The 15176-nt window shown below is 45.9% G+C and overlaps 1 protein-coding gene across 10 annotated transcripts in view; it reads right to left on the reverse strand.

Moving 5' to 3' along the window:
• ANKRD44 (ankyrin repeat domain 44) overlaps positions 1–15176 on the reverse strand; it is a 153094-nt gene that overhangs the window by 47441 nt on the left and 90477 nt on the right. For all 10 annotated transcript variants that reach the window (XM_081863850.1, XM_081863843.1, XM_081863846.1 and 7 more), the window contains exons 7-10: positions 13348–13490; positions 10940–11152; positions 4697–4775; positions 2339–2453 (exon numbers count right to left, since the gene is read on the reverse strand). In XM_081863850.1, coding sequence (XP_081719976.1) covers positions 2339–2453; positions 4697–4775; positions 10940–11152; positions 13348–13490 — 550 coding nt within the window. The remainder of the gene's footprint in view (positions 1–2338; positions 2454–4696; positions 4776–10939; positions 11153–13347; positions 13491–15176) is intronic.

A 15176-nucleotide genomic window follows, 5' to 3' on the forward strand; every position in this document is an offset into this window, starting at 1 on the left:
ACATGCCCCCCTGTTGTCCTCGAATCTGCTCTGGAGAGTCAGGGGAATCCCCAGAAGAGATTTAGGGGGTGCACTGGAGGAGAAGAGGGGGGAGATTATTCTAATATACAATCTGGAACCCTTGCCTAGACAGAATGATCTGCTTAATGCTAGGTTGAATGCAGCAAACAAGCACCGTGAGTTTCCTAATGGTACCTTATTTGGCTCTGAGTTTAATAGACCACTTTCATGCTAACACAACTCCTAGCAAGAAGCCTGCCATATCAAACACTTTGAAATCTCTGTGACACACAAATATGAGGCCAGACAGGCTGGCAAAACCATTGCAATAATCTGCAGAGCTCTTCCATATGTTGCAAAAAATAAATAAATGGTCCAACGCAGCTTCTGTCCTCTGATCGACCAGCTATTGCATAATTTCTGTCTACAGCCTAAAAATATTCCCAGCTGAATATAAACCAGTCTTTCTCCTGCAATGCGCTCCCTCTGCTACACCAAGGATAAGCCGATGACCCAGCTGTCCGCGTCTTGATTTTATCCCATATCCCTTTATAACACATAACTATCTTAATTAATGACCTTCTGCTTTGTTTTCTGCTCATTCCACAGCAAAATCCCTACTGCTCGACATCTACTTAGAAGATCACAATAGGATCTTGACAAATGGGTGTCTCAGAATTTCATTCTAGATCCCTGGCAACTAATTTCCTTCTATAATGGCTGTCTTCCCAATACTTCCAAGCCGGCTTTTCACTTCACTGGGCATTTCAGCCACTGACAGAGGTGTTTTATTTGATCAACCTACAGGTCACTGAAGCGTGTAATAGAAATTTTGAGCAGATAACCCAGATTGCTCAACCTAGTTTTCATGCTGGCATTCTTCTCTCTCTCTCTCTTTTTTTTTTACCTTAAACACTTAGAAAAGGAGTAGATTGAAATTTATAAAGGAAGAAGCCAAAAAGGTTGCAATTATCAAAATGGTCATCTCCCGACCAACCTCGCCTCTAAATCTATATAGAGCAACGATCTAAACACTATATAATTTTCCGTTTTCCACTGCAAATAGAAGCATAAAAAGTTCTTAAACTGTGTGATCCAAAAGACAGCGACATAACTAAGTTAGCTTTGCAAATGTTATATACAGTATAATCCATGGGTAGGCAAACTAAGGCAGGGGGCCGGATCCGGCCCAATCGCCTTCTAAATCCGGCCCGTGGACAGTCCGGGAATCAGCATGTTTTTACATGAGTAGAATGTGTCCTTTTATTTAAAATGCATCTCTGAGTTATTTGTGGGGCCTAGGAATTCGTTCTTTTTTATTTATTTTTCTAAAATAAATATGGCCCCCCACAAGGTCTGAGGTTACAGTGGACTGGCTCCCTGCTGAAAAAGTTTGCTGACCCCTGATATAATCCAAGCAAAGTTAAATACCCATTTTAATTCACAGTGGTTTCGGTAAAGATAGCTAAGCATATGCTATTATGTACCTTCTGTGGTTTTATCGACATTTATTTGGTATCAGCCAGGAATTAGGTATCTTAAAAAACAATAATTTGCCACCACAGAATCCATATGGTTACATGTTGAATGAGCACTTATGTGCTAGCACAGGGGTCAGCAACCTTTTTCAGCCATGGGCCAGTCCACTGTCCCTCAGACCATGTGGGGGGCCGGACTATATTTTTTTTTGGGGGGGGGGGAAATGAACGAATTCCTATGCCTCACAAATAACCCAGAGATGCATTTTAAATAAAAGCACACATTCTACTTGTGTCAAAACACCAGGCAGGCCCCACAAATAACCTAGAGATGCATTTTAAATAAAAAGACACATTCTACTCATGTAAAAACACGCTGATTCCCGCACCGCCCACGGGCCGGATTGAGAAGGCGATTGGGCCGCATCTGGCCCCCGGGCCTTAGGTTGCCTACCCATGCTCTAGAGAGATTAGTAAAACCAAAAATCTAGTATTTTCCAATGAATTATTGGTAAACATAGATCCTATATTCTAGGGCAGGGGTCAGCAAACTTTTTCAGCAGGGGGCCGGTCCACTGTCCCTCAGACCATGGGGGGGGGCAGACTATATTGGGGTGGGGAATGAATTCCTATGCCCCACAAATAACCCACAGATGCATTTTAAATAAAAGCACACATTCTACTCATATAAAAACACGCTGACTCCCGCACCATCCACAGGCCGGATTGAGAAGGCGATTGGGCCGCATCTGGCCCCTGGGCTTTAGGTTGCCTACCCCTGTGCTAGCATATTCACAACAAACCTTATACAGTCAGTCATTGCTAAACCATCCAAAAAAAGTATTTCTTCCGCAACTTACCTGGCAGCATCAGCTCCACTGGTTATTAGGGTGTTAATCAAAAGCTCATGTCCATATCTTGCAGCCACGTGGAGAGGGGTGTTGCCATCCTTATCAACACAGTCAATTTCACCTCCTGGGAATGACATTTTTAACGCAGAAATAACACGTAAGGACGTAAGGATCAAGTGCAATTCAGCTACCAAAGATTTCACCTTACTCACTAGGAATATAGGTCACTCATCAACACCAGTCTGAAGAGATGATGCAAGTTATTTTAAGTCTTCTCACTAGTCACAATATAAACTATTTCAGGGGCAGGGTAAGCTAGGCATTAGCCACGCACTCACTGTGTTCCTACAGCAGAAATAATGAGTGAGTGTGTGTGTGATGTTATATTATACAGACACACCAGAAAATTATTGCCATGCAATTGTGAAAGCTTACTTAATAATTCCCCTCTCACTCATATAAATGGGGCAAATATATCTGTTCAACTTCAGAGCATTTAATAATCTCTTTCGATAGAAAGCTAACATACTTTTAATGATATATGCTAAGTTTTGAATGCAGTTAGCAAGTTCACCTCTAGCTCTGTCTTGCAACTTTCTAGGTTAAGATTTCTTCTTTTGTGGAAGTTATATAGCTGTGTGTGTGTGTGTGTGTGTGTGTGTGTGTGTATCACATCTCTACCAAATAGGCTGAAATATTTTATTCACGTTGCTTCTCCAGTAAGTGTTAATACATTGGTAACACATCTTATGGTATATTATAATTCAACAACAACAACAACAACAACAACATGTTCTACTCATCAGTAAAGGATGCTATAAAAATTCTTTTTAGGCAAAATGAATATCTAGGTTTTTTGTCTTAAATTTTCTTTGGCAGAAAATATTTTTTGAGGGCAGAACAAGATATGATGGCTTTAATCTAAACCCCCAATCTACTATGGAGGGCACCAAGTCTGGAGAGGCTGGCCTACATTGTCCATGTATATCATAAAACTCTTTCAGTGTGGTGTAGTCGTTAAGAGCAGTAGACTCGTAATCTGGTGAACCAGGTTCGATTCCCTGCTCCTCCACATGCAGCTGCTGGGTGACCTTGGGCCAGTCACACTTCTCTGAAGTCTCTAAGCCTCACTCACCTCACAGAGTGTTTGTTGTGGGGGAGGAAGGGAAAGGAGATTGTTAGCCGCCTTAATACACCTTAGGGTAGTGATAAAGCGGGATATCAAATCCAAACTCTTCTTTCTTTATCATGCCCCTTGGCAGCTTTGTCAGATGACGAACTGACAAAATTAGAAAGAACCACCTCTGTCATCTGGTTTATCTATGGCCAAGCCTGCATACAACTAAACAATCAGGCAGTAACACCTCCATACCTGGGTGTACTATCTTGTTAAACTGACTCCGATTGGCCTGTACTGACTGTATTGATTCACAACTGTTAAGAGGAAGTGGCAAGATAAAGCAAAGCAGCGGGTAGAAGATTGCTAGAATTACTCAACTGGGAAGGGCTTATGCTCTGTATTAGAAAATAAGACTGCATGTCATCGCCTACGAATGGAAAGCATTCCACAGTCTGCTGCTGATAAATGGTCACAACAACACAATCCAATATACAATCATTTCACTAATCTGTGGGATGCCCTACCCGAACAAGATATAATAATAATAATAATAATAATAATAATAATAATAATAATACTCTGGGCGGCTTCCAATAAAACACAAATACAATAACCTATTAAACATTAAAAGCTTCTCTAAACAGGGCTGCCTTCAGGTGTCTTCTAAAAGTTTGGTAGTTATTTTTCTCTTTGACATCTGGTGGGAGGGCGTTCCACAGGGCGGGTGCCACTACCAAGAAGGCCCTCTGCCTGGCTCCCTGTAACTTGGCTTCTTGCGAGGGAACCGCCAGAAGGCCCTTGGCACTGGACCTCAGTGTCCGGGTAGAACGATAGGAAGCCACCAGCTCTTTCTTAATTCAGGAAGGAAGTCAAAACTTGGTTGCTCAGTAGGGTTTTTAGTGTGATCTTATATATGTCTACTCAGAATTATGCCCCATTGAATTCAATTCCCAGGAGAGTATGTATAGGGTTACTTTTGTAATGTGATGATTCAGCTGCTTTGAGTTTTGAATTGTAACTGGCTTCTCTGAAAAACTTAAAAGCTGAAGATCATTCAATCTTATCTGCAGCTTCTGCTGTGTCTTTGGGCTGATCTGATTTGAACTGGGAGGGAGTTGTACACCGATCTGAAAACTTTTGCAGAAAAGCAACTTATAAATGAATTCAAATTAATTGAAACTCAGTGAACCCCCCCCCCAATTAATGCTTTGTTTGGATCAGGAAGAAAACAGGAAGAACCTTCTTACCATTCTGAATGAGAGTTTGAGACCGCGTAAACCTCCCATGCACGGCTGTCATGTGCAACGGACTCTTCCCATCTTTACTCTGTCAAAAACAAAACAAAATGCCCCAAACTGACCGCTGGCATTTGACCACAATTCAGTTTAATCAGAAGCACGGGGTTGCACGGTGTCCCGAAATGTTACGAGTTGTTAGTAAATCCAGCCATTCATCTTTGACCACCGAAAACAGGCTTCCTCAAACTCAGCTCTCCAGATGTTTTGAGACTACAACTCCCATCATCCCTGACCACTGGTCCTGCTAGCTAGGGATCATGGGAGTTGTAGGCCAAAAACATCTGGAGGGCCGAGTTTGAGGAAGCCTGAAATCTATCAGTGAAAGAGAGCCACCCAAAAGTCTGAAACTAATGTTTTCCTATACCAACAGTTTAGGAACATTTACCATTTTGCAACCAAGCTATGCCTGTGCAACTTTTTCTGACTGCTGTATGGAAAGGCACATGACTCTGACCATCGGAGAGTTTGGGGAACTCACAGGAACTCAGTTCCAGCACCTGTCAGGTAAGCTCCATTGCCATTCTAAGAGAACGAGGGAGGTGTTCATGTTGTTGCTGCTGCCGCTTTGCCGTGCGTGTGGGGAGGGCTCCCCCTGCTAGCCCATTCTCCATCTTGGGCTTGGGGACGGGCCCCATACTCCACCTCAGCATAAAAGACTCCAAGGAGGCCCGGGACACTGCTGCTGCCGCTTTGCCGGTGAGTCTTGGGGAGGACCGCTCCCCCTGCAAGCCCATTCTCCACCTTGGGCCTGGGGGCGGGCCCCAGACTCCATCTCAGCATATAAGGCTCCAAGGAGGCCTCGGAACATTGCTGCAGGCGCTTTGCCGCGCGTTTGTGGGGAGGGCTCTTCCCCCTGCAGGCCCACTCTCCATCAGGCCAGGGGGCGGGGCCTACGCTCACCACTGCCGCACCTTTGGGGACACTGGTGCTGCGGCAGCGGTTGTTTGAAGTGTTTTTATGTGTTTTAAACTGTGTTTTTTTTTTGTTTTTTTTTTTTTTTTTTTGCTTTGTTGTACCACCATAAGCGGTGGTTTTTATCCATGTATTTTTATTTTGTTTTGGTTTATTTTGGGTTGGGGTGGGGTGGTTGTGGAGTGGGGTGGGGATTGGTTTTGTTTTCGTGTAATTGTTTTTGTTTGTTTGCTTTTATAGTCTGTAAATGGAGGTGAGCCTGAGGCTTGGGATTCCTACTGTGGAGGGGCGAGGGAGGTATGGCGGTGGGGGCAGATGTCATAGGCGAAGGGGATCGAGATACGGATATGCTCGTACCCCTTCCAATCTGTGCCCCATCCTGAGAGACGAGGGTAGGGTGAGCAAGGATTACTCACCTCCGTCACTGGTGTTGTGCAATGCCAGGTCTATAGGCAACAAAACCGCCACCCTGTGAGATTTCTTCACCTCGCAGGGGGTTGACCTGGCATGTGTGACTGAGACCTGGGTGCGCGAAGGGGATACTGTTACCTTACGAGAGATGGCGCCCCCGGGTTTCTCCGTCCTCAACCAGTCGCGGACTGTGGGCCGGGGCGGAGGGGTGGCGTTATTAATCCGGGAAGATTGTTCTTTCAGGGCTCTACCATCGCCATCGATCCCCGGCATTGAATGTGTTGGCCTAGTGTGGGGCTCCGAGGTGAGCTTGGCTGTCTGGCTGGTGTACCGGCCACCTAGCGCACCAGCAGCCACCCTGTCAGGTCTGCTGGAGGCGGTGGCCGGCTGGGCCTTAGAGTTCCCTAACCTATTGGTATTGGGGGACTTCAACATCCATGCTGATGCCACTCCCTCCTCGCAGGCTCTGGACCTGGTGTCTTCCATGGCGACACTAGGGCTCTCCCAGTTTGTTTCGGGCCCCACACATCAAGCAGGCCACACGCTGGATCTGATCTTTGGCATCGGTATAGATGTGATCATGTTTCCTTCGATGAAGGTGCCATGGTCTGATCACTATGCCCTGAAAGCCAGGATTGACGTTCCACCCCCACCCTGCTTGGGTGGCGAGCCAATTTGGGCTCGCCCGCAGAGGCTGATGGACCCTGATAGATTCCGTCAAGCCTTGCGGGACCTTTCTCCCCCTGGCGACTCATTGACTGAGCTTGTTGAGGCCTGGAATACCCAGCTCCTGGCAGCCATCAATGAGATCGCACCTAAGCGCCCTCTGCGACCCCGCAGAAACCGGGCTCCCTGGTTTACCGAGGAGCTCCGGAAAATGAAGCGGGACCTCAGACGGCTAGAGCGAGTATGGCGGGGTGCCTGTGACGGAGCCTCAAGAACATCTTATAGGGTTTTATGAAAACCTACGAGATGGCAGTGAAGGCCGCTAAGAAGTCTTACTTCTCGGCCTCCATTGCATCCGCTAGCTCTCGCCCGGCGCAATTATTTAGTATAATTCGGTCTTTAACGTCCCTCGAAGGACAGCCAAATTTAAATAACAATTTGACACACAGCTGTGAGGCATTTGCGAGCTTTTTTGCGGAGAAGGTCTTGTTGCTCCGCCATGACCTCCCTGCCAATTTGGATACAATAAAGGAACTGGAGGCCCCTTGACTGTCCTCGGGTTCAGTATTGGACCACTTTGACTGGATATCCCCAGCCGATGTGGACAGACTCCTCCGAGCTGGAAAGCCCACCACCTGTCCTCTCGACCCGTGCCCGTCCTGGCTGATTAGAGCGTGTCCAGACGAGGTGCGGGCCCCCCTGGGGGATATCATCAATCTGTCCCTTGGCACCGGGACATTCCCAGGGGAACTGAAGGAGGCAGTGGTGCGCCCGCTCTTAAAGAAAACATCATTAGATCCCTTAGATCTATCCAATTACCGCCCGGTTTCGAATCTTCCATTCCTGGGTAAGGTGATTGAGAGAGCGGTTGCTGAACAGCTTGGTAGGTTTCTGGATGAAACATCGGCTCTGGATCCATTCCAGTCCGGCTTCCGCGCTGGTCATGGGACCGAGACGGCTCTGGTCGCCCTAACAGATGATCTCCGCAGGCAGCTGGATCGAGGCGGGTCGGGGCTGCTGATTCTTCTAGACCTGTCAGCAGCCTTCGACATGGTCGATCACGAACTCCTGGACCACCGCCTTGCCGACGTGGGGATCCAGGGCACAGTCCTTCAATGGCTGCGCTCGTTTCTCTCTGGTCGGGGACAGAGGGTGGCGCTTGGGGGGGAATTGTCATCCCGCCACTCCTTGGTGTGTGGTGTGACCCAGGGTGCAATACTCTCCCCGATGCTTTTTAACATCTTTATGCGCCCCCTCGCCCAGCTTGTCCGGAGTTTTGGGCTGGGCTGCCATCAGTATGCTGATGACACCCAACTCTATCTGTTGATGGACGGCCACCCGGACTCGGCCCCAGACACACTGATCAGATGCTTGGAGGCTGTGGCTGGATGGTTACGTGGGAGCCGGTTGAAGTTAAATCCTTCGAAGACAGAGGTCCTCTGGCTGGGACGGGACGACATGGGGCTGAGGGGGCAACTCCCATCTCTTGCGGGGGTGCAGTTAGTGCCAGCACCGTCCGTTAAGAGTTTGGGTGTAATCTTCGATACCTCCATCTCCATGGAGGCGCAAGTTGCAGCTATAACAAAGGCGGCATTCTTTCATCTCCGCCAAGCTAAGCAGTTGGCTCCTTACCTCTCTCGCCCTGACCTAGCCACTGTGATCCACGCGACGGTCACCTCCAGACTGGATTATTGTAACTCGCTCTACGTGGGGCTGCCCTTGAGACTGACCCAGAAACTCCAGCGGGTGCAAAATGCCGCAGCGAGACTCCTTACGGGGTCTTCGCTTAGAGATCACATTCATCCGGTGCTATACCAGCTGCACTGGCTCCCGGTGGAGTACAGGATCAGGTTTAAGGTGCTGGTTTTAACCATCAAAGCCCTATACGGCCTAGGGCCCTCGTACCTACGGGACCGCCTCTCCTGGTATGTCCCACAGAGGAACTTACGATCTTCAAATAAAAACACCTTGAAGGTCCCAAGCCACAGAGAGGTTAGGCTGGCCTCAACTAGAGCCAGGGCTTTTTCGGCTGCGGCTCCAACCTGGTGGAACGCTCTGTCACAAGAGACAAGGGCCCTGCAGGACTTGACATCTTTCCGCAGGGCCTGCAAGACAGAGCTGTTCCACCTGGCCTTTGGTCAGGGCGCAGCCTGACTCCCTCCTTTGGCAATCTTTACAAAACTTTAGTTTATGGTTGCCATCAATTTTGATTTTAATTCATTTTTATAATGTTTTATAATGTTGTACTGTTTTAGTGTTGTTAGCCGCCCTGAGCCCGGCTTCGGCTGGGGAGGGCGGGATATAAATAAAATTTATTATTTATTATTATTATTATTATTAAGGTAGTGGTTTCATTCAGAGGTCTCCCTAGGTGTGCAGAAAACACATAAGTTTGTGTTTTATTTTATTTGTAAATTAAAGGCACCAGCCAAATGGTATTGTGTGCTTCCCGGACCTACAGAACGTTGAGGGCGCAGAGATATTTCCTGGAAAGAGCCCTCACCTTTGCTGTGAGGGAGAATACCGCAGCTACGATAAAATCCTGGATTTCTCCATTGTTTTCTACAGGCTGCTCTCACTTCTACCCAAAAGGGATAAAAAGAATCACAGGCTGGGCAAACTATGTGAATCTATCAGCTACAACTGACTGAATCCTGGAAAGGCAGAGGGGCTGTGGGTGGGTGGTTCTCAAGTCTGGATAATTGGTCAATTCCCTACTTTAATTAAGGTCATATTCCCCCTGAAGGAGGAGGTTCCTAATCCCCTCTCTTTCCCTACAGACCCCTGTGACCTCAGTAGCTAGGAGTGCCTTTCCCCAGCTTTGGCCAGAAAGAAAACTACGTCTGTTTCTGGACCGGGATGACCTCGCCACAGTCATCCACGCGGTGGCAACCTTCAGGCCAGTTTACTGCAATGTGATCTAAGTGGGGTTGCCCTTGAGGTTAGTCCATAAGTTGCAGCTGGTACAAAATGCAGGGGCTCAACTGCTCACCGGAGCAGAATATCGCCAACATGTCACCCCCACTGTTGAAAGAATTGCATGGGCTGCTAATGAACCACCGGGCTAAGCACAAAGTGCTGGTTTTGGCGTATTTACGGATACAAGTGAGGTGTAGCAGATGGGAAGCATGGAGAAAGGGGACAGTCTGTGCATGAGAAAAACAGGCAGTTTCAGACATGAACTACCCCAGTGGCATGGATGGGATACCATGGACGTGAAAACATAAAATGCAAAGAGGTGTGGATGATGGTCCCGAGGGGAGGGGTTGTGATCGGGAGCCTTTCCCCATGCTTCGCAGGGGGCGTATCAGCCCCCTGTCCGTCATCTATGCTGTCGCACCCTGCCCCTGGCTAGTCCTCCAATCGGCTAAGAGCTCAGGGGCGGGGTTTAGCCGCCTAAATGCGGCCATGGCCGCGGCAGCTCTTTCCCTCATTGTGCTGCCAGTTTCTTTCAGGTCACCCACCCACCCTCCCTTTAGTTTAGTTCTTTGCGATTGACCTTGCTATGGACCTTTGGTTGGTTGCCTTGGTTGTCCAAGGGGCCTGGTAGGAATTTTTTCCCAATTGGCAAATTGGCACCGGCCTCTTGGTCTGTTCGCCTACCTTGTAGCAACTCGTCAGAGCTTTACGGTATTTGGCAGTTAGGCATTTGAATCTGTGGTTGGTGTATGGAAGGGCAGGGTGTGGCCATTGCCTACCCCTTCCTTATGGGTATTCCGTTAAAGGAATCCGGCGGTCGTGGATCCTGTCCGATGCCCTACTGTGGCTGGGGGCCATGGCACGACCACTGGTGACATCAGGGGAGAGCTTACAGTTGTATTTGCATCAGCAGGCTCCCCCTACTGGTGGATAACCCCTGGAAGACTCGCCCCTCCCTGAGGGGGCGGAGTCAATGCTGGTGTTCTTCCAATGCCTAAGCCAATACCTCTCACATACTGTAATCAATAAAGTTGTGGCCTTTTCTAGCCCATTAACCTTTAAACCTGTGTCCGTGTGTCTTTCTTATCCACAAGCGTGGGGGGAAGGTCCTCGAATCGCAACCCCATATTCTGTTAAAAGTGGAATGAGAAGGAAATGCAATGTGTGGAAGAATCCCAAGAGGTAGCCAACAGTTGCCGCTGGGCTTCTGCTTCCATTTTCACCCAGTGTGCAGAGATAAAGTTCAGGCAATTAAAACTAAAGGTGTAAAATCTATTGTTTTACCTGAATGTTAACATCTGCTCCATTATTCACTAACAATTCCAGACAAAGAGCTCCATGTGTAGAAGCAGCAGCAAAATGCAGGGGAGTGAATCCACTGTTATTAGGTTGGTTGACATTAGCTCCATAGTCAATCAGCTCGTTAGCCACAGAATCCTGCCCGTTATAACAAGCAATATGAAGAGCAGTATTTCCGTAGACGTTCATTTCATCAATCTGCAACAAAACAAGGCCAGTTTAATTAAATTACAGACATCACCTCCCTGGCCTTGCCTAACCCACCGCTGACTGCATGTTGACATAGCAGGAGAGTTCCAGGACATGATTTTTTACTGTATGCGAGAGATTTCATTGGCAAAAATACTCCAGTAAATAGCAATTAATTAGGTATGTAGTTCCCTTTAGACAAGAGAGAGAGAGAGAGAGAGAGAGAGAGAGAGAGTGTTCCCCGTGGAAAATAATAAATAAATCAATGTAGCTATGAACTAGAAAGCTTTTAACTAGACCCATAAATAGGGGGTGGGGGAGGAGGTTTTTTCCCCCTTCAAAAATTATGTGAAATGACAGTGAAGAATAACAAGCTTTAAGTCTTGGGAAAGGAGTACGACAAGGCTGTATATTGTCTCCCTGGTTATTTAACTTATATGCAGAATTCATCATGCGAAAGGCTGGGCTGGATGAATCCCTAGCCGGAATTAAGATTGCTGGAAGAAATATCAACAACCTCAGATATGCAGATGACACAACCTTGATGGCAGAAAGTGAGAAGGAATTAAAGAACCTTTTATTGAGGGTGAAAGAGGAGAGCGCAGAATATGGTCTGAAACTCAACATCAAAAAAACGAAGATCATGGCCACTGGTCCCATCACCTCCTGGCAAATATAAGGAGAAGAAATGGAGGCAGTGAGAGATTTCCTTTCTTGGGCTCCGTGATCACTGCAGATGCTGACAGCAGCCACGAAATTAAGAGACGCCTGCTTCTTGGGAGGAAAGCAATGACCAACCTAGACAGCATCTTAAAAAGTAGAGACATCACCTTGCCAACAAAGGTCCGTATAGTAAAAGCTATGGTTTTCCCAGTAGTAATGTATGGAAGTGAGAGCTGGACCATAAAGGCGGCTGATCGCCGAAGAATTGATGCTTTTGAATTCTGGTGCTGGAGGAGACTCTTGAGAGTCCCCTGGACTGCAAGAAGATCAAAGCTATCCATTCTTAAGGAAATCAGCCCTGAGTGCTCACTGGAAGGACAGATCGTGAAGCTGAGGCTCCAATACTTTGGCCACCTCATGAGAAGAGAGGACTCCCTGGAAAAGACCCTGATGTTGGGAAATATGGAGGGCACAAGGAGAAGGGGACGACAGAGGACGAGATGGTTGGATAGTGTCTTCAAAGCTACAAACATGAGTCTGACCAAACTGCGGGAGGCAGTGGAGGACAGGAGTGCCTGGCGTTCTCTGGTCCATGGGGTCACGAAGAGTCGGACACGACTAAACGACTAAACAACAAGTCTTGAAAATTTTCTAAGTGGAAGAAAGCATTATTTCAAGAAAATCGGAAACCAACACTAGGAAACAGGAAAATCACGCTACGAAATAAATGTGATAATTGTAAAGAACTTACTTTGCTAGGGGTGTCAACTCCCATTGTTCTAGTTTATTTCCAAATGAGACAATTGAACTTTAATGCCCCTAACAAGGAAATATTTGTTCTGAAACCTCTCCCTCTCTTTTTATTCGAACCTTTTATTTCATGATGCAACTTTTTAAACAAAATCCATTGTGTTGCTTATCTTTTTTGATGGAACGTGTGTCTTCAATGTTTTGATGGAAAACATCAAGGAGAATCTTTAGACTGCCTGATCTTTTCTGGCATTCAATATAAATTTCGAAGAAAAATAATTAGAAAAAAGAGGTTTTCCTGTCCTCACACTAGCTCATTGCTGAATAGATTATCTACTTGGTCAGATGAGGGAATGACACTCCAAAATATGGAAAAAGTCTGCCCATCAACATGGAAGTTATTATCCTCATTTTCCAGAACTACAACTGGTATATATAATAGGTTCCAGAGGTACCTCCCCCTATGTATCCACCCACACTCTGAATTCCAATTTTTATTTCAAGCCTGGTGGAGAAAGGAAGGCAAGATAATCACACCTAAACCTGTCACTCTCAACTTCTATGGTATATTAGCATCATGGGCAAGAAATATGAGAAAACCAATAACCCAGGTGACAAAATGGGTTCCTCCATAAACCTTACCAATGAGAGAATAAATTTTAAAAAGGCAGCGAGAATCTAATTTCATAGCAGGATGAATATTCCAACGGGAAGGAATTATGTCGATTAAAATCACAGTGTGCCCTGTGTTCACTAGCCTGTTAAAAAAAATATTATTAATTGCTTCTTACCTCCACACCAAGATTGAGAAAGTGTTTCACCACACTGATCTGCCCATTCGACGCAGCAGCATGAAGTGGAGTGTAACCCTTCTTATCTTTACATGTCACCTCCGCACCGTGACTGATCAGCAATGCAACAACTTCCAAGTGGCCTTGGAAAAGAGAAATGGGGCATTACTCGTAAATCAAGTAACTCAAGGTGATCATGTTAGCGTTTCAAGCCCTAAACGACTCAGACCCCCAAACCCTAAATTTCCACCTCCTTCCCTGCACACCCTCTTGGGTGCTAAGATTGGCAGAAGGGGCATACCACCACTTATGTGGTCTACCACCCATTTGATTGAAACAAAAATTCCAGTGGTCCACCACTGCGGTTTTTTTAATTCACAAAGAATAGATCTCTTAACAATCAAGTTACAACAAACTGGCAGCCTCGTACCCAGCATTACCTGGGAATTCTTAGAAAACAAAAAACCAGTGCAGTTTTGAAAGTTTCAGTCTGCCATCTTGATTTAAAATGGCATCCTGTTATATCCAAACAGACAAAAACTTGCTCCTTGATCTCAGGAAGCACCATACAAAATTTGGTTATGATATGTCAAGAGCTGCCCAAATGTATATGGAGCAAACAATCTTCCAACACACATAGCAGATATAATTGTGATCCTTTGTATACATTCCTGCTTAAAATCTTTCTTTGAAGTTATGTCGTGGCTCTGATCAAGGTCCTCCAATGTAGCAAAATGCAAAAATCTGTAGTTACTAGATAATCCATCAAAAATTGTATTGTGGGTCACTGTTGGACCTTCTCCCTTCTACACAGTCCGGAAGCAAGAAACTTCAAAACGGGGGCAAATGTTTTGAATAAACACACTGTATTTGCCTTGGAGAAATGTCAAACCACATTCTAGTGTGTTCACAGGTTGACTAGGAAGCAAGCTGAATGTATTTCTCATTAACACAGATTGTAGAAGTCATGAAAGGGCAGCAAATTCTTCATTGTTCATTTCTTTCTTATTGTATTTTTACTGCCAGGGAGGGAGGTTTTCTGCCTTAGATGTCAAAATATATTCAGTAGCATTGGTTACTATGGTCCTTTCATGGAGAGAGAGAGAGAGAGAGAGAGAGATTTGCTTCTCTGTCTAGGGTAAGTGAAAGACTTTGGCCAACTCTATTAACACAAGATTGGGGTGTGGATGGTTGTGGGTGTGTGGGTGTGTACACCAGACATAAAATAATAATCACAGGTGTCATGCCTTGTCTGGAGGGTGAGAGGGGGACACAGACCCATAGAGCAGGTCTATATTACCCAGCTCTTCCATATTCCCTCTGTTTATTTTGCTGAGAATCTTTTCTTACTTTTCCCTTTATTCAATGGGCCAGTGAGAAATCAGCATGACAACGTTAGGAGGCTCCAAAAATAGTACATTATTAATATCATCTATTCTATTGAACCAGCTGCATGAATGGCATCAGTCAAGACAAAGACACTTTTGTAGCCCTCTCTCTTGAACAGTTTTGTCTAAAGGAACTTTTGGTGGAATGAACATGCAGAATCCCAAGCCAAGAAAAAAAGGGGTGCAAAACCAACACGTTTCAAAGAACTAAAACAGGTATTCCTATGAATGAGTATGTGCATATAGAAATATAGAAATAATTTTAAGTAGTCATCTATTGAATTCCACCTTCAGCTTTGCTTCATGTTTCAATGCAACTCAGATTCAAGAACTCATTCATTCAGACAAAGAAACGTTCACAGCTGGTTATCATTAACTGTGTCTTTCTGGTTTCAGCCTCTCCTCAAGTCACATGCACAACACAGAAGTATCCCAATAATG

This window comes from Podarcis erhardii, assembly GCF_964252035.2.
Source record: "Podarcis erhardii genome assembly, chromosome: 1".
Lineage (NCBI taxonomy): Eukaryota > Metazoa > Chordata > Lepidosauria > Squamata > Lacertidae > Podarcis > Podarcis erhardii.